This window comes from Pelophylax lessonae (genome assembly GCF_965119305.1).
Source record: "Pelophylax lessonae genome assembly, chromosome: 1".
Classification (NCBI taxonomy): Eukaryota; Metazoa; Chordata; class Amphibia; order Anura; family Ranidae; genus Pelophylax; species Pelophylax lessonae.
Genome location: NC_138768.1, coordinates 411,438 through 434,923, shown reverse-complemented (window position 1 = coordinate 434,923; position 23,486 = coordinate 411,438). Strand labels below are relative to the sequence as shown.

The 23,486-nt window shown below is 55.2% G+C and overlaps 1 protein-coding gene across 1 annotated transcript in view; it reads left to right on the top strand.

The window, feature by feature from the left end:
* Positions 1–114: 114 nt before the first annotated feature.
* AUP1 (AUP1 lipid droplet regulating VLDL assembly factor) overlaps positions 115–23,486 on the top strand; it is a 44,374-nt gene continuing 21,002 nt past the window's right edge. The window contains exons 1-4 of the mRNA XM_082243516.1: positions 115–223; positions 20,401–20,513; positions 20,782–20,919; positions 21,030–21,174. Of these exons, the coding sequence (XP_082099642.1) occupies positions 20,473–20,513; positions 20,782–20,919; positions 21,030–21,174 (324 nt within the window). The 5' untranslated portion in view covers positions 115–223; positions 20,401–20,472. The remainder of the gene's footprint in view (positions 224–20,400; positions 20,514–20,781; positions 20,920–21,029; positions 21,175–23,486) is intronic.

The following is a 23,486-nucleotide window of genomic DNA, read 5'->3' as shown; positions in this document are numbered from 1 at the left end:
TTTCCGATAAATAGAGAAGAGAAATTTTGGGGGAGCCCCGGATGGTCTCCGGGAAGATGGCGGCGGCTCGTTGGGCGGAGCTCTGTTGGTCTCCGGGAAGATGGCGGCGGTGCGGAGAGCTCGGCCTCTAGCGGTAGAAGAGCTCCCATAATGCTGTGCGCGGTGTGGAGAGAACCAATCAGCGGGCGGCCCGTCAGTGTGAAGAATGGCGGAGTGCGGAGAGGTGAGTGCGGGGGGAGAGTCTCTCCGTGTATAGAGGGGGGGATGGGGGGAGGGTGAGGAAGGGGGGAGGGGGAATAAGGGAGGTATTGGGGGGTTGTAGGCCCGGTCAGTGGGTGAAGGAATGATTTGGGGGGGGGGGTAAATATCTCGGTTCCTCAGAGTAGCAGTGCAGCCTCTGGTCACATGACTCTTCCCAGAGGGCGGGGCTACACAGAGAAGAATGCTGGGGAATGAATTGTGGGCGGAACTCTGATTTTACTGTAATTACTAAACCCCACCCCTGAGGACCGGACATTATAAGGGTCAGAGAGCCAATGGCAGGAGGGGGGAGGGTCATAGTGGGCGGTGACTGGGAGGATATGATAGGAGGTGGGAGGGTCATAGTGGGCGGTGACTGGGAGGTTATGATAGGAGGTGGGAGGGTCATAGTGGGCGGTGACTGGGAGGTTATGATAGGAGGTGGGAGGGTCATAGTGGGCGGTGACTAGGAGGTTATCATAGGAGGTGGGAGGGTCATAGTGGGTGGGGACTGGAAGGACATGATAGGAGGTGGGAGGGTCATAATGGGTGGAGACTGTAAGGATATGATAGGAGGTGGGAGGGTCATAGTGGGTGGAGACTGTAAGGATATGATGGGAGGTGGGAGGGTCATAGTGGGTGGTGACTGGGAGGTTATGATAGGAGGTGGGAGGGTCATAGTGGGTGGTCACTGGGAGGTTATGATAGGAGGTGGGAGGGTCATAGTGGGCGGTGACTGGGAGGCTATCATAGGAGGTGGGAGGGTCATAGTGGGTGGTGACTGGGAGGTTATGATGGGAGGTGGGAGAGTCATAGTGGGCGGTGACTGGGAGGTTATCATAGGAGGGGGAGGGTCATAGTGGGCGGTGACTGGGAGGTTATGATAGGAGGTGGGAGGGTCATAGTGGGCGGTGACTGGGAAGTTATGATGGGAGGTGGGAGGGTCATAGTGGGCGGTGACTGGGAGGTTATCATAGGAGGTGGAAGGGTCATAGTGGGCGGTGACTGGGAGGTTATGATAGGAGGTGGGAGGGTCATAGTGGGCGGTGACTGGGAGGTTATGATAGGAGGTGGGAGGGTCATAGTGGGCGGTGACTGGGAGGTTATCATAGGAGGTGGGAGGGTCATAGTGGGCGGTGACTGGGAGGTTATGATAGGAGGTGGGAGGGTCATAGTGGGCGGTCACTGGGAGGTTATGATAGGAGGTGGGAGGGTCATAGTGGGCGGTGACTGGGAGGTTATGATAGGAGGTGGGAGGGTCATAGTGGGCGGTGACTGGGAGGTTATCATAGGAGGTGGGAGGGTCATAGTGGGCGGTGACTGGGAGGTTATGATAGGAGGTGGGAGGGTCATAGTGGGCGGTGACTGGGAGGTTATCATAGGAGGTGGGAGGGTCATAGTGGGCGGTGACTGGGAGGTTATGATAGGAGGTGGGAGGGTCATAGTGGGTGGTGACTGGGAGGTTATCATAGGAGGTGGGAGGGTCATAGTGGGCGGTGACTGGGAGGTTATGATAGGAGGTGGGAGGGTCATAGTGGGCGGTGACTGGGAGGTTATGATAGGAGGTGGGAGGGTCATAGTGGGCGGTGACTGGGAGGTTATGATAGGAGGTGGGAGGGTCATAGTGGGCGGTGACTGGGAGGTTATCATAGGAGGTGGGAGGGTCATAGTGGGTGGTGACTGGGAGGTTATGATAGGAGGTGGGAGGGTCATAGTGGGCAGTGACTGGGAGGTTATGATAGGAGGTGGGAGGGTCATAGTGGGCGGTGACTGGGAGGTTATGATAGGAGGTGGGAGGGTCATAGTGGGTGGTGACTGGGAGGTTATCATAGGAGGTGGGAGGGTCATAGTGGGCGGTGACTAGGAGGTTATCATAGGAGGTGGGAGGGTCATAGTGGGTGGGGACTGGAAGGACATGATAGGAGGTGGGAGGGTCATAATGGGTGGAGACTGTAAGGATATGATAGGAGGTGGGAGGGTCATAGTGGGTGGAGACTGTAAGGATATGATGGGAGGTGGGAGGGTCATAGTGGGTGGTGACTGGGAGGTTATGATAGGAGGTGGGAGGGTCATAGTGGGTGGTCACTGGGAGGTTATGATAGGAGGTGGGAGGGTCATAGTGGGCGGTGACTGGGAGGCTATCATAGGAGGTGGGAGGGTCATAGTGGGCGGTGACTGGGAGGTTATGATAGGAGGTGGGAGGGTCATAGTGGGCGGTGACTGGGAGGTTATGATAGGAGGTGGGAGGGTCATAGTGGGCGGTGACTGGGAGGTTATGATAGGAGGTGGGAGGGTCATAGTGGGCGGTGACTGGGAGGTTATCATAGGAGGGGGGAGGGTCATAGTGGGCGGTGACTGGGAGGTTATGATAGGAGGTGGGAGGGTCATAGTGGGCGGTGACTGGGAGGTTATCATAGGAGGTGGGAGGGTCATAGTGGGCGGTGACTGGGAGGTTATGATAGGAGGTGGGAGGGTCATAGTGGGCGGTGACTGGGAGGTTATCATAGGAGGTGGGAGGGTCATAGTGGGCGGTGACTGGGAGGTTATGATAGGAGGTGGGAGGGTCATAGTGGGCGGTGACTGGGAGGTTATCATAGGAGGTGGGAGGGTCATAGTGGGTGGTGACTGGGAGGTTATGATAGGAGGTGGGAGGGTCATAGTGGGCGGTGACTGGGAGGTTATCATAGGAGGTGGGAGGGTCATAGTGGGCGGTGACTGGGAGGTTATCATAGGAGGTGGGAGGGTCATAGTGGGTGGTGACTGGGAGGTTATCATAGGAGGTGGGAGGGTCATAGTGGGCGGTGACTGGGAGGTTATGATAGGAGGTGGGAGGGTCATAGTGGGCGGTGACTGGGAGGTTATGATAGGAGGTGGGAGGGTCATAGTGGGCGGTGACTGGGAGGTTATGATAGGAGGTGGGAGGGTCATAGTGGGCGGTGACTGGGAGGTTATCATAGGAGGTGGGAGGGTCATAGTGGGTGGTGACTGGGAGGTTATGATAGGAGGTGGGAGGGTCATAGTGGGCAGTGACTGGGAGGTTATGATAGGAGGTGGGAGGGTCATAGTGGGCGGTGACTGGGAGGTTATGATAGGAGGTGGGAGGGTCATAGTGGGTGGTGACTGGGAGGTTATGATAGGAGGTGGGAGGGTCATAGTGGGTGGTGACTGGGAGGTTATCATAGGAGGTGGGAGGGTCATAGTGGGCGGTGACTAGGAGGTTATCATAGGAGGTGGGAGGGTCATAGTGGGTGGGGACTGGAAGGACATGATAGGAGGTGGGAGGGTCATAATGGGTGGAGACTGTAAGGATATGATAGGAGGTGGGAGGGTCATAGTGGGTGGAGACTGTAAGGATATGATGGGAGGTGGGAGGGTCATAGTGGGTGGTGACTGGGAGGTTATGATAGGAGGTGGGAGGGTCATAGTGGGTGGTCACTGGGAGGTTATGATAGGAGGTGGGAGGGTCATAGTGGGCGGTGACTGGGAGGCTATCATAGGAGGTGGGAGGGTCATAGTGGGTGGTGACTGGGAGGTTATGATGGGAGGTGGGAGAGTCATAGTGGGCGGTGAGTGGGAGGTTATCATAGGAGGGGGAGGGTCATAGTGGGCGGTGACTGGGAGGTTATGATAGGAGGTGGGAGGGTCATAGTGGGCGGTGACTGGGAAGTTATGATGGGAGGTGGGAGGGTCATAGTGGGCGGTGACTGGGAGGTTATCATAGGAGGTGGAAGGGTCATAGTGGGCGGTGACTGGGAGGTTATGATAGGAGGTGGGAGGGTCATAGTGGGCGGTGACTGGGAGGTTATGATAGGAGGTGGGAGGGTCATAGTGGGCGGTGACTGGGAGGTTATCATAGGAGGTGGGAGGGTCATAGTGGGCGGTGACTGGGAGGTTATGATAGGAGGTGGGAGGGTCATAGTGGGCGGTCACTGGGAGGTTATGATAGGAGGTGGGAGGGTCATAGTGGGCGGTGACTGGGAGGTTATGATAGGAGGTGGGAGGGTCATAGTGGGCGGTGACTGGGAGGTTATCATAGGAGGTGGGAGGGTCATAGTGGGCGGTGACTGGGAGGTTATGATAGGAGGTGGGAGGGTCATAGTGGGCGGTGACTGGGAGGTTATCATAGGAGGTGGGAGGGTCATAGTGGGCGGTGACTGGGAGGTTATGATAGGAGGTGGGAGGGTCATAGTGGGTGGTGACTGGGAGGTTATCATAGGAGGTGGGAGGGTCATAGTGGGCGGTGACTGGGAGGTTATGATAGGAGGTGGGAGGGTCATAGTGGGCGGTGACTGGGAGGTTATGATAGGAGGTGGGAGGGTCATAGTGGGCGGTGACTGGGAGGTTATGATAGGAGGTGGGAGGGTCATAGTGGGCGGTGACTGGGAGGTTATCATAGGAGGTGGGAGGGTCATAGTGGGTGGTGACTGGGAGGTTATGATAGGAGGTGGGAGGGTCATAGTGGGCAGTGACTGGGAGGTTATGATAGGAGGTGGGAGGGTCATAGTGGGCGGTGACTGGGAGGTTATGATAGGAGGTGGGAGGGTCATAGTGGGTGGTGACTGGGAGGTTATCATAGGAGGTGGGAGGGTCATAGTGGGCGGTGACTAGGAGGTTATCATAGGAGGTGGGAGGGTCATAGTGGGTGGGGACTGGAAGGACATGATAGGAGGTGGGAGGGTCATAATGGGTGGAGACTGTAAGGATATGATAGGAGGTGGGAGGGTCATAGTGGGTGGAGACTGTAAGGATATGATGGGAGGTGGGAGGGTCATAGTGGGTGGTGACTGGGAGGTTATGATAGGAGGTGGGAGGGTCATAGTGGGTGGTCACTGGGAGGTTATGATAGGAGGTGGGAGGGTCATAGTGGGCGGTGACTGGGAGGCTATCATAGGAGGTGGGAGGGTCATAGTGGGTGGTGACTGGGAGGTTATGATGGGAGGTGGGAGAGTCATAGTGGGCGGTGACTGGGAGGTTATCATAGGAGGGGGGAGGGTCATAGTGGGCGGTGACTGGGAGGTTATGATAGGAGGTGGGAGGGTCATAGTGGGCGGTGACTAGGAGGTTATCATAGGAGGTGGGAGGGTCATAGTGGGCGGTGACTGGGAGGTTATGATGGGAGGTGGGAGGGTCATAGTGGGCGGTGACTGGGAGGTTATCATAGGAGGTGGGAGGGTCATAGTGGGCGGTGACTGGGAGGTTATGATAGGAGGTGGGAGGGTCATAGTGGGCGGTGACTGGGAGGTTATGATAGGAGGTGGGAGGGTCATAGTGGGCGGTGACTGGGAGGTTATCATAGGAGGTGGGAGGGTCATAGTGGGCGGTGACTGGGAGGATATGATAGGAGGTGGGAGGGTCATAGTGGGCGGTCACTGGTAGGTTATGATAGGAGGTGGGAGGGTCATAGTGGGCGGTGACTGGGAGGTTATGATAGGAGGTGGGAGGGTCATAGTGGGCGGTGACTGGGAGGTTATCATAGGAGGTGGGAGGGTCATAGTGGGCGGTGACTGGGAGGTTATGATAGGAGGTGGGAGGGTCATAGTGGGCGGTGACTGGGAGGTTATCATAGGAGGTGGGAGGGTCATAGTGGGCGGTGACTGGGAGGTTATGATAGGAGGTGGGAGGGTCATAGTGGGCGGTGACTGGGAGGTTATGATAGGAGGTGGGAGGGTCATAGTGGGTGGTGACTGGGAGGTTATCATAGGAGGTGGGAGGGTCATAGTGGGCGGTGACTAGGAGGTTATCATAGGAGGTGGGAGGGTCATAGTGGGTGGGGACTGGAAGGACATGATAGGAGGTGGGAGGGTCATAATGGGTGGAGACTGTAAGGATATGATAGGAGGTGGGAGGGTCATAGTGGGTGGAGACTGTAAGGATATGATGGGAGGTGGGAGGGTCATAGTGGGTGGTGACTGGGAGGTTATGATAGGAGGTGGGAGGGTCATAGTGGGTGGTCACTGGGAGGTTATGATAGGAGGTGGGAGGGTCATAGTGGGCGGTGACTGGGAGGCTATCATAGGAGGTGGGAGGGTCATAATGGGTGGTGACTGGGAGGTTATGATGGGAGGTGGGAGAGTCATAGTGGGCGGTGACTGGGAGGTTATCATAGGAGGGGGGAGGGTCATAGTGGGCGGTGACTGGGAGGTTATGATAGGAGGTGGGAGGGTCATAGTGGGCGGTGACTAGGAGGTTATCATAGGAGGTGGGAGGGTCATAGTGGGCGGTGACTGGGAGGTTATGATAGGAGGTGGGAGGGTCATAGTGGGCGGTGACTGGGAGGTTATCATAGGAGGTGGGAGGGTCATAGTGGGCGGTGACTGGGAGGTTATGATAGGAGGTGGGAGGGTCATAGTGGGTGGTGACTGGGAGGTTATCATAGGAGGTGGGAGGGTCATAGTGGGCGGTGACTGGGAGGTTATGATAGGAGGTGGGAGGGTCATAGTGGGCGGTGACTGGGAGGTTATGATAGGAGGTGGGAGGGTCATAGTGGGCGGTGACTGGGAGGTTATGATAGGAGGTGGGAGGGTCATAGTGGGCGGTGACTGGGAGGTTATCATAGGAGGTGGGAGGGTCATAGTGGGTGGTGACTGGGAGGTTATGATAGGAGGTGGGAGGGTCATAGTGGGCAGTGACTGGGAGGTTATGATAGGAGGTGGGAGGGTCATAGTGGGCGGTGACTGGGAGGTTATGATAGGAGGTGGGAGGGTCATAGTGGGTGGTGACTGGGAGGTTATCATAGGAGGTGGGAGGGTCATAGTGGGCGGTGACTAGGAGGTTATCATAGGAGGTGGGAGGGTCATAGTGGGTGGGGACTGGAAGGACATGATAGGAGGTGGGAGGGTCATAATGGGTGGAGACTGTAAGGATATGATAGGAGGTGGGAGGGTCATAGTGGGTGGAGACTGTAAGGATATGATGGGAGGTGGGAGGGTCATAGTGGGTGGTGACTGGGAGGTTATGATAGGAGGTGGGAGGGTCATAGTGGGTGGTCACTGGGAGGTTATGATAGGAGGTGGGAGGGTCATAGTGGGCGGTGACTGGGAGGCTATCATAGGAGGTGGGAGGGTCATAGTGGGTGGTGACTGGGAGGTTATGATGGGAGGTGGGAGAGTCATAGTGGGCGGTGACTGGGAGGTTATCATAGGAGGGGGGAGGGTCATAGTGGGCGGTGACTGGGAGGTTATGATAGGAGGTGGGAGGGTCATAGTGGGCGGTGACTAGGAGGTTATCATAGGAGGTGGGAGGGTCATAGTGGGCGGTGACTGGGAGGTTATGATGGGAGGTGGGAGGGTCATAGTGGGCGGTGACTGGGAGGTTATCATAGGAGGTGGGAGGGTCATAGTGGGCGGTGACTGGGAGGTTATGATAGGAGGTGGGAGGGTCATAGTGGGCGGTGACTGGGAGGTTATGATAGGAGGTGGGAGGGTCATAGTGGGCGGTGACTGGGAGGTTATCATAGGAGGTGGGAGGGTCATAGTGGGCGGTGACTGGGAGGTTATGATAGGAGGTGGGAGGGTCATAGTGGGCGGTCACTGGTAGGTTATGATAGGAGGTGGGAGGGTCATAGTGGGCGGTGACTGGGAGGTTATGATAGGAGGTGGGAGGGTCATAGTGGGCGGTGACTGGGAGGTTATCATAGGAGGTGGGAGGGTCATAGTGGGCGGTGACTGGGAGGTTATGATAGGAGGTGGGAGGGTCATAGTGGGCGGTGACTGGGAGGTTATCATAGGAGGTGGGAGGGTCATAGTGGGCGGTGACTGGGAGGTTATGATAGGAGGTGGGAGGGTCATAGTGGGCGGTGACTGGGAGGTTATGATAGGAGGTGGGAGGGTCATAGTGGGTGGTGACTGGGAGGTTATCATAGGAGGTGGGAGGGTCATAGTGGGCGGTGACTAGGAGGTTATCATAGGAGGTGGGAGGGTCATAGTGGGTGGGGACTGGAAGGACATGATAGGAGGTGGGAGGGTCATAATGGGTGGAGACTGTAAGGATATGATAGGAGGTGGGAGGGTCATAGTGGGTGGAGACTGTAAGGATATGATGGGAGGTGGGAGGGTCATAGTGGGTGGTGACTGGGAGGTTATGATAGGAGGTGGGAGGGTCATAGTGGGTGGTCACTGGGAGGTTATGATAGGAGGTGGGAGGGTCATAGTGGGCGGTGACTGGGAGGCTATCATAGGAGGTGGGAGGGTCATAATGGGTGGTGACTGGGAGGTTATGATGGGAGGTGGGAGAGTCATAGTGGGCGGTGACTGGGAGGTTATCATAGGAGGGGGGAGGGTCATAGTGGGCGGTGACTGGGAGGTTATGATAGGAGGTGGGAGGGTCATAGTGGGCGGTGACTAGGAGGTTATCATAGGAGGTGGGAGGGTCATAGTGGGCGGTGACTGGGAGGTTATGATGGGAGGTGGGAGGGTCATAGTGGGCGGTGACTGGGAGGTTATCATAGGAGGTGGGAGGGTCATAGTGGGCGGTGACTGGGAGGTTATGATAGGAGGTGGGAGGGTCATAGTGGGCGGTGACTGGGAGGTTATGATAGGAGGTGGGAGGGTCATAGTGGGCGGTGACTGGGAGGTTATCATAGGAGGTGGGAGGGTCATAGTGGGCGGTGACTGGGAGGTTATGATAGGAGGTGGGAGGGTCATAGTGGGCGGTCACTGGGAGGTTATGATAGGAGGTGGGAGGGTCATAGTGGGCGGTGACTGGGAGGTTATGATAGGAGGTGGGAGGGTCATAGTGGGCGGTGACTGGGAGGTTATCATAGGAGGTGGGAGGGTCATAGTGGGCGGTGACTGGGAGGTTATGATAGGAGGTGGGAGGGTCATAGTGGGCGGTGACTGGGAGGTTATCATAGGAGGTGGGAGGGTCATAGTGGGCGGTGACTGGGAGGTTATGATAGGAGGTGGGAGGGTCATAGTGGGTGGTGACTGGGAGGTTATCATAGGAGGTGGGAGGGTCATAGTGGGCGGTGACTGGGAGGTTATGATAGGAGGTGGGAGGGTCATAGTGGGCGGTGACTGGGAGGTTATGATAGGAGGTGGGAGGGTCATAGTGGGCGGTGACTGGGAGGTTATGATAGGAGGTGGGAGGGTCATAGTGGGCGGTGACTGGGAGGTTATCATAGGAGGTGGGAGGGTCATAGTGGGTGGTGACTGGGAGGTTATGATAGGAGGTGGGAGGGTCATAGTGGGCAGTGACTGGGAGGTTATGATAGGAGGTGGGAGGGTCATAGTGGGCGGTGACTGGGAGGTTATGATAGGAGGTGGGAGGGTCATAGTGGGTGGTGACTGGGAGGTTATCATAGGAGGTGGGAGGGTCATAGTGGGCGGTGACTAGGAGGTTATCATAGGAGGTGGGAGGGTCATAGTGGGTGGGGACTGGAAGGACATGATAGGAGGTGGGAGGGTCATAATGGGTGGAGACTGTAAGGATATGATAGGAGGTGGGAGGGTCATAGTGGGTGGAGACTGTAAGGATATGATGGGAGGTGGGAGGGTCATAGTGGGTGGTGACTGGGAGGTTATGATAGGAGGTGGGAGGGTCATAGTGGGTGGTCACTGGGAGGTTATGATAGGAGGTGGGAGGGTCATAGTGGGCGGTGACTGGGAGGCTATCATAGGAGGTGGGAGGGTCATAGTGGGTGGTGACTGGGAGGTTATGATGGGAGGTGGGAGAGTCATAGTGGGCGGTGACTGGGAGGTTATCATAGGAGGGGGGAGGGTCATAGTGGGCGGTGACTGGGAGGTTATGATAGGAGGTGGGAGGGTCATAGTGGGCGGTGACTAGGAGGTTATCATAGGAGGTGGGAGGGTCATAGTGGGCGGTGACTGGGAGGTTATGATGGGAGGTGGGAGGGTCATAGTGGGCGGTGACTGGGAGGTTATCATAGGAGGTGGGAGGGTCATAGTGGGCGGTGACTGGGAGGTTATGATAGGAAGTGGGAGGGTCATAGTGGGCGGTGACTAGGAGGTTATCATAGGAGGTGGGAGGGTCATAGTGGGCGGTGACTGGGAGGTTATGATGGGAGGTGGGAGGGTCATAGTGGGCGGTGACTGGGAGGTTATGATAGGAGGTGGGAGAGTCATAGTGGGCGGTGACTGGGAGGTTATCATAGGAGGTGGGAGGGTCATAGTGGGCGGTGACTGGGAGGTTATGATAGGAGGTGGGAGGGTCATAGTGGGCGGTGACTGGGAGGTTATGATAGGAGGTGGGAGGGTCATAGTGGGCAGTGACTGGGAGGTTATGATAGGAGGTGGGAGGGTCATAGTGGGCGGTGACTGGGAGGTTATGATAGGAGGTGGGAGGGTCATAGTAGGCGGTGACTGGGAGGTTATGATAGGAGGTGGGAGGGTCATAGTGGGCGGTGACTGGGAGGTTATGATAGGAGGTGGGAGGGTCATAGTGGGCGGTGACTGGGAGGTTATGATAGGAGGTGGGAGGGTCATAGTGGGCGGTGACTGGGAGGTTATGATAGGAGGTGGGAGGGTCATAGTGGGCGGTGACTGGGAGGTTATGATGGGAGGTGGGAGGGTCATAGTGGGCGGTGACTGGGAGGTTATGATAGGAGGTGGGAGGGTCATAGTGGGCGGTGACTGGGAGGTTATGATAGGAGGTGGGAGGGTCATAGTGGGCGGTGACTGGGAGGTTATGATAGGAGGTGGGAGGGTCATAGTAGGCGGTGACTGGGAGGTTATGATAGGAGGTGGGAGGGTCATAGTGGGCGGTGACTGGGAGGTTATGATAGGAGGTGGGAGGGTCATAGTGGGCGGTGACTGGGAGGTTATGATAGGAGGTGGGAGGGTCATAGTGGGCGGTGACTGGGAGGTTATGATAGGAGGTGGGAGGGTCATAGTGGGCGGTGACTGGGAGGTTATGATAGGAGGTGGGAGGGTCATAGTGGGCGGTGACTGGGAGGTTATGATAGGAGGTGGGAGGGTCATAGTGGGTCCTCTTTTTTATTGAACAGTGTCACAGTTTATATACAGTATGGACCTCCCCTTCTTGATCAGATTACCCCATCAGGTCGCCTGATTACATTATCATATGCAGATGACATTGTATACAGAAATAGAAATAACCTGAACTAATTATCTAGCTGGAAAGACATGAAAGGAAGAGTCAGAGTGGGCAGGGACTGGAAGGATATCATTGGAAGTGAGTGGGTCATAGTAAGCGGGAACTGAAAGGAGGTAGGAGGGTCAAAGTGGGCAGGGACTGGAAGGACATGATGGGAGGTGGTAGGGTGATAGTGGGCAGGGACTGGAAGGACATGATGGGAGGTGGGAGGGTGATAGTGGGTGGAGACTGGAAGGACATGATGGGAGGTGGGAGGGTCATAGCGGGTGGGAACTGGAAGGACATGATGGAAGGTGGTAGGGTGATAGTGGGTGGAGACTGGAAGGACATGATGGGAGGTGGGAGGGTGATAGTGGGCAGGGACTGGAAGGATATGATGGGAGGTGGTCGGGTGATAGTGGGCAGGGACTGGAAGGATATGATGGGAGGTGGTAGGGTGATAGTGGGCAGGGACTGGAAGGACATGATGGGAGGTGGTAGGGTGATAGTGGGCAGGGACTGGAAGGACATGATGGGAGGTGGTAGGGTGATAGTGGGCAGGGACTGGAAGGATATGATGGGAGGTGGTAGGGTGATAGTGGGTGGAGACTGGAAGGACATGATGGGAGGTGGTAGGGTGATAGTGGGCAGGGACTGGAAGGATATGATGGGAGGTGGTAGGGTGATAGTGGGCAGGGACTGGAAGGACATGATGGGAGGTGGTAGGGTGATAGTGGGTGGAGACTGGAAGGACATGATGGGAGGTGGTAGGGTGATAGTGGGCAGGGACTGGAAGGACATGATGGGAGGTGGTAGGGTGATAGTGGGTGGAGACTGGACGGACATGATGGGAGGTGGTAGGGTGATAGTGGGCAGGGACTGGAAGGACATGATGGGAGGTGGTAGGGTGATAGTGGGTGGAGACTGGAAGGACATGATGGGAGGTGGTAGGGTGATAGTGGGCAGGGACTGGAAGGACATGATGGGAGGTGGTAGGGTGATAGTGGGTGGAGACTGGAAGGATATGATGGGAGGTGGTAGGGTGATAGTGGGCAGGGACTGGAAGGACATGATGGGAGGTGGTAGGGTGATAGTGGGTGGAGACTGGAAGGACATGATGGGAGGTGGTAGGGTGATAGTGGGCAGGGACTGGAAGGACATGATGGGAGGTGGTAGGGTGATAGTGGGCAGGGACTGGAAGGAAATTATGGGAGGTGGTAGGGAGATAGTGGGCAGGGACTGGAAGGACATGATGGGAGGTGGTAGTGGGTGGAGACTGGAAGGACATGATGGGAGGTGGTAGGGTGATAGTGGGCAGGGACTGGAAAAACATGATGGGAGGTGGTAGGGTGATAGTGGGCTGGGACTGGAAGGACATGATGGGAGGTGGTAGGGTGATAGTGGGTGGAGACTGGAAGGATATCATTGGAAGTGAGTGGGTCATAGTAAGCGGGAACTGAAAGGATGTGGTAGGGTCATAGTGGGCAGGAACTGGAAGGATGTGGTAGGGTCATAGTGGGCAGGAACTGAAAGGATGTGGTAGGGTCATAGTAAGCGGGAACTGAAAGGATGTGGTAGGGTCATAGTGGGCAGGAACTGGAAGGACATGATGGGAGGTGGTAGGGTGATAGTGGGTGGGAACTGAAAGGATATGATGGGAGGTGGTAGGGTGATAGTGGGTGGAGACTGGAAGGACATGATGGGAGGTGGTAGGGTGATAGTGGGCAGGGACTGGAAGGATATTATGGGAGGTGGTAGGGTGATAGTGGGCAGGGACTGGAAGGATATTATGGGAGGTGGTAGGGTGATAGTGGGCAGGGACTGGAAGGACATGATAGGAGGTGGTAGGGAGATAGTGGGCAGGGACTGGAAGGACATGATAGGAGGTGGGAGGGTGATAGTGGGCAGGGACTGGAAGGACATGATGGGAGGTGGTATGGTGATAGTGGGCAGGGACTGGAAGGACATGATAGTAGGTGGGAGGGTGATAGTGGGTGGAGACTGGAAGGACATGATGGGAAGTAGGAGGGTCATAGTGGGTGGGAACTGGAAGGACATGATGGGAGGTGGTAGGGTGATAGTGGGTGGGAACTGGAAGGACATGATGGGAGGTGGTAGGGCGATAGTGGGCAGGGACTGGAAGGACATGATGGGAGGTGGTAGGGTGATAGTGGGCAGGGACTGGAAGGACATGATAGGAGGTGGTAGGGTGATAGTGGGCAGGGACTGGAAGGACATGATGGGAGGTGGTAGGGTGATAGTGGGCAGGGACTGGAAGGACATGATGGGAAGTGGTAGGGTGATAATGGGCAGGGACTGGAAGGACATGATGGGAGGTGGTAGGGTGATAGTGGGTGGAGACTGGAAGGACATGATGGGAAGTAGGAGGGTCATAGTGGGTGGGAACTGGAAGGACATGATGGGAGGTGGTAGGGTGATAGTGGGTGGGAACTGGAAGGACATGATGGGAGGTGGTAGGGCGATAGTGGGCAGGGACTGGAAGGACATGATGGGAGGTGGTAGGGTGATAGTGGGCAGGGACTGGAAGGACATGATAGGAGGTGGTAGGGTGATAGTGGGCAGGGACTGGAAGGACATGATGGGAGGTGGTAGGGTGATAGTGGGCAGGGACTGGAAGGATATGATGGGAGGTGGTAGGGTGATAGTGGGCAGGGACTGGAAGGACATGATGGGAGGTGGTAGGGTGATAGTGGGCAGGGACTGGAAGGACATGATGGGAGGTGGTAGGGTGATAGTGGGTGGAGACTGGAAGGACATGATGGGAGGTGGTAGGGTGATAGTGGGCAGGGACTGGAAGGACATGATAGGAGGTGGTAGGGTGATAGTGGGTGGAGACTGGAAGGACATGATGGGAGGTGGTAGGGTGATAGTGGGCAGGGACTGGAAGGACATGATGGGAGGTGGTAGGGTGATAGTGGGCAGGGACTGGAAGGAAATTATGGGAGGTGGTAGGGAGATAGTGGGCAGGGACTGGAAGGACATGATGGGAGGTGATAGTGGGCAGGGACTGGAAGGACATGATGGGAGGTGGTAGGGTGATAGTGGGCAGGGACTGGAAAAACATGATGGGAGGTGGTAGGGTGATAGTGGGCAGGGACTGGAAAAACATGATGGGAGGTGGTAGGGTCAAAGTGGGTGGGAACTGGAAGGACATGATAGAAGGTGGTAGGGTGATAGTGGGCAGGGACTGGAAGGACATGATGGGAGGTGGGTGTAACGGAACTGCGACCCACACTGTGTTTGTGGACTTCCATCAGTATATGGCTTCAGTCTTGAACATAGATATCAGATTTTCCAGCCGCCCCATACAAAGCTGGCCGACAACTTAGCTTGTACGGGAACCTTCTCTTTTATTGAACAGTCACACAGTTTATATACAGCATGGACCTCCCCTTCCTGATCAGATTACCACACACAGGTCAGGGGTTGCCTGATTATATTATCATATGCAGATGAGATTGTATACAGTAAACCCCCGTTATATCACGGTTCATTTTTCGCGGTCCCGGTATTTTGCGTTTTGTTTTCTGTAAGACCTATTTTTATTGTTTTATTATTTAAATCATTGTTAATTCAATATTTGTGGGTTTTCCATAGCTCTTGCTCTCTCTCTCAGTATCTTTTATGTGTTGAAATGAGTTTCTATTGTTTTAAAAATGTGTTTAAAGACCTTAAAATGCTTTTAAAAGTACAGTGACAGTTATAAAAACATGCCTAGGGTGTATATAAATTCTATTTAGCGGATTTTCACTTATTGCGGGTGGGTCTGGAACGTAACCCCCGCAATGGAAGGGGGTTTACTGTACAGAAAGCAAAATAACCTGAACTAATTATCTCGCCATCTGGACAGAAACAATATGTGAGTTCATTAACAATGGGACAGACAGGCTTACCAGAATCCACATCACACCTCAATACACAGACAATAGGAAGAGACCACCAGTGACAGACTGTCCGTCTCTGACATTGAAGTACAATACACATTATCATAAGTGTAAACACAGAACCCATTTGAAGCAACCCAAACCATATTCTCAGTGTCCATTAAGTATCTGTCTTTCACTCCCAGTGACGGTGAGTACCGTTGCATATCTCCCCCCCCCCCCAAAGGTAGACTAACCAGGTACCAGACCTCTAATCGGTCTGTGCCTGAGTTAGGCTCCATGTACACGGGACGTTGTTAAAAGTCCCTTTGAATGCTGGAATTTTTAGGACGTTTGAAACGTCCGTTCAGTCGCGTTTGTACCCACGTTTCGTGGGCGTTTAGCAGCGTTTGCGGGCGTTTGCGTTTAGAAGCGTTCCTAGAGGTCAAAAAAATTATTCCCCTTTAAAATGGAAAAACGCGAACGCTAAACGCGGGTCATCGCGTTCAGACGCGTTCGGACGCGTTTGTGCGTTTGAAACGCCGGGAAACACACGTTCGAACGCAAATAATTGCGTTCTAAAAACAGTCCCTGAACACAACTGCCTGCAAATGACTGTAAACGACCTGGTGTACATGGACAGATAAGATAAAATGTAGATGGGTTCAGGGGCTTCTGAAAAAAATGCCCAACTGCTCCTAAACGGCCATTTACAGCGTCCCGTGTACACGGAACCTAAGTCGGGTAACAAGTCCCAAAGAGTCAATCCATCATGGCAGCTTCCTTGACAAAGTTCCACATAGTTTGTAATTTTGTCCCAGCAGGAGGCATGGAGCTCTCATAGCCGATCAGTCTGGGGAAGTCTGGTTTGGGCAGGCCAGACTGGGCTTCTTGGTCACCCTGTGTCCCTAATAGACACAGGGTGACTTACACATAGGAGGGGCCTAGAGGGCTGAGAGAGGGATTTCCCAACCTCTCTAAGGTAAGCTGGGTTCCACAGGCCCCCCAAACAAAGTGACTCCCATCACATCTCTCCCCTTTTCGGAAAGGAGACTAACACAGGAGGGGACCCCAAACGGGTTGACATTGAAGGTAGTCTGTAGTTCCAGTCCCCGAATGTCTGCACTCACACAGTACCCCAAGAAAATTGTCCCGAACAGAGCATTACTCACCCAGCCAACCTCTGCCTCTCTCGCGGAACATACCCCCGCTGCGGGGGAGATACGTGGACTGGTCCTTCTCCCTGGAGTCCTTTCACCAGCTGGAGAGAGGACAGGGTGGCTGGACTCACTTCCTGCTGTTGGGGACCTGAGCCGACAGTCCAGCACCCCTGGGATATAAATGTGAAGACCGCAGTCCCATCCACTACCACAGGAACTCCATCTTTTGTACGTTGAGGGCAGAGGCCAGCCGCACTCTGCTCTGGTGCCAGCTCTTCTGCTGGGTTGGTGTCATCATTCTGGGGTGTCGTCTGCTGCTGGGGAGGGGAGTCGGCTGCTCCATCTTCCTTACCCTCATCTGGCGGTTGGGACAACCTTTCTCTGGTACCGTCTCCCAGATGTACAGATCCTGGCTGGGGAGGGAAGACAGTTCACTCCACTCTGACTGACTGTTAGGGAGGGAGGACAACAACCTCCTCTCCTTTCTCACCCTGGGCCTCCGGAACTGCCCCAGGTGTGGGGCAGAGATCACTGACTCTGTCCGGCTGCCAGCGCTTCAGCTGGGTGTAGAAGCTTCACTTCATCAGCTTGTCTCTGGGGCGAGGGGCCGATTTCCCCAGCTTCCTGGAACTCTGTAGCTGTTGCGGGTGTTGGGCAGAGGTTGGTAGAACTCTGCCCTGTTGCCAGCACTTCTACTGGGGACTCCACATAATCCGTTCAGGCTAACTGTTGGGGAGGGAGGCCGGCTTCCTCCGCTCCCAGACTCTGGATCTCTCGCTGGGGAGGAAGGATGACCGCCTTCTCCGAACTGTGCAGCTGCTGTTGGGGAGGGAAGATGACAACCTCCTCTCTCTTCTCCACCTGGATCCTGATCCCTGTTGGGGAGTGATCACCACCTTCTCACCCTGGGCCTCCGGGACTGCTGCAGGTGTGGGGCAGAGGTCTTGGACCCTCTGTCCAGTTGTCAGCTCTTCAGCTGTAGAAGTTTCTTGTAACTCCACAGATGGTGCTGGCAGGAAATCCCAGATCCCTGTCAGTGGTGTAGGAGAAAGGCCGGCTGCCTCTTCTCTCAGGAAGGCTGAAGCTGCTGGTTGGTGTTGGGCAGAGCTCAGTGATGTTAGGCCCTGATGCCGCTCTTCTGCTGTAGGCTCACTGGGATGTTATTCCTCAGCAGAAAAGTCTAATAAATCTCCAGTCTCCAGAATTGCTGAAAGTCCAGGGCATGGGTTGGTGGCTCTTGGGCCCAGGGCCAACACTTTGGCGGGTGATTTATCATCCATATCATCCTCCGATGGAAAGTCTATTAAATTTGTGATCTGTGGTTGGGGAATGAAGATGGCTTCCTCTTCTCCCATACCTTTATCCAGTGGCTGGACAGACGCATTCCTCCATCTAAGCTCGTCCTGTGCAGAGACAGGTTCTTCAAGGTGAGTCAGCACTGCATCCGCCATAAGACCTCCGCATCCAAAACCGTGGGTGGAGGTGAGCAAAGCCACTATTACTGTGCCACATTGTCCATTCTTCAGCCAGGATTTCTGGACTGTCAGCTGCTACTTCTGGATATTCCCAGGCAAGGGGAGCCCAGGCCTGGCGCTGAGCAGAGTCTAGCAGCCGTCTGTAGGCGATCTCCAGCTCCCATTCCTGATTGGCTAGAAATTCCAAATCTTCCAGTGCCCAGAACACTTCCGAGATGTTCAGAATCTTTTCTCTGTAATCCTCAATTTCCTCCAACCGCCACTCCAAATCGCTCCCAAAGTCGGGGGCCTTGGACAGCCTCTCTAATAACAGCCCCAGGTCGCCATAGCAAAAGCCTTCCATTGGGCTGTCGTCCGCTGTCCATTTACATACCAGCAGGGGGCTCTATAGCTCTCATCCAACCGCATCTCCCCCTGGACCAGCCTGCTTAACTCCGCTTTCCATTCCTTGTGCGGTTGTCTCCCCAAAAACACCATTCACACTTCATACTGGGACCAGTACCTTTGCTGGAAGGAGGGGAGGATTCTTCCCTGGTGTTGCTGCTCACAGGCTAGCGCTTCCTCCCAGAGTTCCCAGCGGATCACATCATACCATCCTAGCAGGACCTTCTCTGACACCGGTCCCCTGTGCTGAGGATCTTCTCTGACACCGGTCCCCTGTGCTGAGGATCTTCTCTGTCACCGGTCCCCTGTGCTGAGGACCTTCTCTGACACCGGTCCCCTGTGCTGAGGACCTTCTCTGACACCGGTCCCCTGTGCTGAGGACCTTCTCTGACACCGGTCCCCTGTGCTGAGGACCTTCTCTGACACCGGTCCCCTGTGCTGAGGACCTTCTCTGACACCGGTCCCCTGTGCTGAGGACCTTCTCTGACACCGGTCCCCTGTGCTGAGGATCTTCTCTGTCACCGGTCCCCTGTGCTGAGGACCTTCTCTGTCACCGGTCCCCTGTGGTGAGGACCTTCTCTGACACCGGTCCCCTGTGCTGAGGACCTTCTCTGACACCGGTCCCCTGTGCTGAGGACCTTCTCTGACACCGGTCCCCTGTGCTGAGGACCTTCTCTGACACCGGTCCCCTGTGCTGAGGACCTTCTCTGACACCGGTCCCCTGTACTGAGGACCTTCTCTGACACCGGTCCCCTGTGCTATCCAGACCTTGGATCCCTGTGGAGGTTTGGATGTCCCAGACTGCGGGAAGCATCCCACCGCTGCCACCAATGTAACAAAACCGTGACCCACACTGTGTTTGTGGACTTCCGTCAGTATACGGCTTCCTCCATTCTTGAACATAGATATTAAATCCTACCTGCCCCCATACAAAGCTAGCCGACAACTTGGCTTGTACTGGAACCTTTTCCGTTTACTGAACAGTCACACAGAATTTATATACAGCATGGACCCCCCCCCCCTCCTGATCAGATTACCACACACAGTTCAGGGATTGCCTGATTACATTATCATATGCAAAATAAATTGTATACAAAAATAGAATTAACCTGAACTAATTATCTCGCCATCTGGACAGAAACAATATGTGAGTTCATTAACATTTAACAATGGAACAGACAGGCTTAACACAATCCACATCACACCTCAATAGACAGACAAAAGGGAAGAGACCACCAGTGACAGATTGTCTGGCTCTGACATTGAGGAACAATATACATTATCATAAGTGTAAACACAGAACCCATTTGAAGCAATCCAAACCATTTTCTCAGTGTCCATTAAGTATCTGTCTTTCACTCGTAGTGAGGGTGAGAACCGTCACATATCCCCCCCCCCCCCCCCAAAGGTAGACTAACCAGGTACCAGACCTCCAATCGGTCTGTGCCTGAGTTAGTCGGGTAACAAGTCCCAAAGAGTCAATCCATCATGGCAGCTTCCATGACAAAGTTCCACATAGTTTGTAAGTTTGTCTCTGCAGGGCGCATGGAGCTCTCATAGCCGATCAGTCTGTGGAAGTCTGGTTTGGGAAGGCCAGACTGGGCTTCTTGGTCACCCTGTGTCCCTAATAGACACAGGGTGACTTAGACATAAGAGGAGGCTGAGAGAGGGATTTCCCAACCTCTCTAAAGTAAGCTGCGTTCCATAGGCCGCCCAGCCAAAGTGACTCCCGTCACAGTGGGAGTTTCATAGTGGAAGGGGACTGGAAGGACATGATAGGAGGTGGGAGGGTCATAGTGGGCGGAGACTGGAAGGACATGATAGGAGGTTGGAGGGTCATAGTGGGCGGAGACTGGAAGGACATGATAGGAGGTTGGAGGGTCATAGTGGGCGGAGACTGGAAGGACATGATAGGAGGTGGGGGACTCGTAGTGGGTGGGGACTTAAAGGACATGATGGGAGGTGGGAGGGTCATAGTGGGCCAGGACTGGAAGGACATGATGGGAGGTGGGAGGGTCATAGTGGGGGGGGGGCACTGGGAGGACATGAAAAGAGATGGAAGGGCCATAATGAGTGGAGACTGGAAAGGTTAGGACGTGGTAGGGTCATGGTATGGAGGGAGGGAGATTGTGGGGACATAGTGGGCGGAGAATAAGGAGGGGGTGTGGCTACATAGATCTCATGTCTCATTGTTCTCTATCATAGAACAGATAACGGACGAGTTGTAGTCATTGTGCTCATCATCCAATCCCCTATCCTCAGAAGGGCGCTGTCAGGATGGAGCAGCCCAACCTGGACACCATGCTGGACCTACACAGGTGAGTGCTAGGGGTGTGGTGTAATGTGGAGGGGGTGTGGTGTGCACTGGGGGGAATGGTGTACTGTGGATGGGGTGTGGTGTACAGTGGGGGGTGTGATGTACTGTGGAGGGGGGTGTGGTGTAATATGGAGGGGGGTGTGGTGTAATATGGAGGGGGGGTGTGGTGTAATATGGAGCGGGGTGTGGTGTAATGTGGAGAGTGTTAGTCATTGGTAGATGTAAGGGGGAGGAGTCAGGTGACAATAACGCCTACATTTCTCTCATAGGTTCCCGACTGAACCCCTGATGTGTATTCTCCTCCTCCTCTACACTCCTATTGGTCTGTGTCTCTTCTTGCTCCGCCTCTTCATTGGTGCTCATGTTTTCTTGGTGAGCTGTGTTCTCCCGGAGTCCCTCATACGCAGGTGAGGGCGGAGTCATCTGTCAGATGGGTGGAGGGGTGATGTGGGGGATGGGCTCTGGTTGGAGGAGGAGTCTGATGAATGGATGAGTGATCCTCTGATCTCCTGTGTAGGTTCCTCCTGCGGGGGATGGGCTCGGTGCTCGGGTTGGTGGTGGCTCAGTCCGGACACTCTGATTGGTCGGTGAAGATCTACGTCTCCAATCACAGGACACACTTTGATCACAGCGCCCTCTCTCTGCTGGCCTCCTGCAGCTCGGTGAGTTGTCCTGTAGATGGGGGAAAGGTGATTAGATGGATTGGACATGGCCCGCCCCCTGAGATCTGAGGGGCGGAGACTAGAGGGGTAAGGGGCGGTTGGTATGGTGAGAACAATAAAATCTCCATTCCCTTCCCTGACCCTCCCAGCGGGCGGTGCCCCCTCTCCCCCCTCCATACTCCAGCAATGGAATGTTCCTCTTGGGTAGTGGGCGGGGGAAGACACTGAAGGGCGTGGTATAGCCGCGGGATATGAGGGAGGGGTGTGTGGTATGAGGGAGGGGTGTGTGGTATGAGGGAGGGGTGTGTGGTATGAGGGAGGGGTGTGTGGTATGAGGGAGGGGTGTGCGGTATGAGGGAGGGGTGTGCGGTATGAGGGAGGGGTGTGTGGTATGAGGGGAGGGGTGTGCGGTATGAGGGGAGGGGGGTGCGGTATGAGGGAGGGGTGTGCGGTATGAGGGAGGGGTGTGCGGTATGAGGGAGGGGTGTGCGGTATGAGGGAGGGGTGTGTGGTATGAGGGAGGGGTGTGTGGTATGAGGGAGGGGTGTGTGGTATGAGGGAGGGGTGTGTACTATGAGGGAGGGGTGTGTGGTATGAGGGAGGGGTGTGTGGTATGAGGGAGGGGTGTGTACTATGAGGGAGGGGTGTGTACTATGAGGGAGGGGTGTGCGGTATGAGGGGAGGGGTGTGCGGTATGAGGGAGGGGTGTGCGGTATGAGGGAGGGGTGTGCGGTATGAGGGAGGGGAGGGGTGTGCAGTATGAGGGAGGGGTGTGTACTATGAGGGAGGGGGGTGTGGTATGAGGGAGGGGGGTGCGGTATGAGGGAGGGGTGTATACTATGAGGGAGGGGGGTGTGGTATGAGGGAGGGGGGTGTGGTATGAGGGAGGGGTGTGTACTATGAGGGAGGGGGGTGCGGTGTGAGGGGAGGGGTGTGCGGTATGAGGGAGGGGTGTGCGGTATGAGGGGAGGGGTGTGCGGTATGAGGGGAGGGGGATGCGGTATGAGGGAGGGGGGTGTGGTATGAGGGAGGGGTGTGCGGTATGAGGGAGGGGTGTGCGGTATGAGGGAGGGGTGTGTACTATGAGGGAGGGGTGTGTACTATGAGGGAGGGGGGTGTGGTATGAGGGAGGGGTGTGTACTATGAGGGAGGGGGGTGTGGTATGAGGGAGGGGTGTGTACTATGAGGGAGGGGTGTGCGGTATGAGGGAGGGGTGTGCGGTATGAGGGAGGGGTGTGCGGTATGAGGGAGGGGGGTGTGGTATGAGGGAGGGGGGTGTGGTATGAGGGAGGGGTGTGTACTATGAGGGGGGGGGGTGCGGTATGAGGGAGGGGTGTGCGGTATGAGGGAGGGGTGTGTGGTATGAGGGAGGGGTGTGTGGTATGAGGGAGGGGTGTGTGGTATGAGGGAGTGTTATATTCTCCGTGTTGTGAGAGACACAGGACTCTGGTCTGGAACAACGGTTGTTTATTCAGGACTCACTGTACAGCATTACAGGACAGCTCTGCATATCAATACATCTCTACATGTCTAAAGATGGCCACTCTGCCCCTTGACCCTTGTCATCACTCCTGGGTGGAGCCAGCCTTAAAGTGACAGTACATGTGAAACCCTTCAGGTATAACACCTTCCATCCATACCTAAAAAAAACAAAAAACAAAAAAAAACAAAACAACAAAACGAGAACAGGCATAAAACAGTAACTCATAATTGTCCAATACAGTCCTCCAACTCAGGAGATTTACATGGTTTCTTCCACGTCCGGATGTGAGAACAACTTCCAGGGAAGCTCCGGGGGGAAAATGGCAGCGGATCACTTTCGGCGGGCCCGTCGAAAGTCTCGTAACCAGTCTTGCATTTGAAACCGGTCAGGAGGGCGACAGTGTCGTTGAGGACGGGCACCCAGCGACTCGGGGCTGGAGGAAGCAGGGCTGGCCGGAATGGACACCGGCGGGGCCAAGAGGGGATTCCCTAGCTCAGAGGGTGAGCAGACCTCTGGTCCAGGGCTGGAGGGCTCTGTTGGAGCTGAGTTCAAAAGTTCAGAGTCTCCCCAAGCATCAGTCTCAATGCCTCCTGATCCGGTAGGAGCAGATCCTTGAGACACTGGAGGTGCAGCCGATGTCAGGGATTCGGGCAGCTGAGAACGAGAACGCAATTGGTCCACATGCCTTCTGCAAATGGAACCATCTTCCAGGCAGACCCTATACATTTTGGGTCCCAAAGTCTCTGCGACGATAGCAGGAAGCCAACGAGTGTTGGAAGCGCCATAAGATCGGGCCCATACCTTTTGCTGGGCTGTAAACCGGGGAATC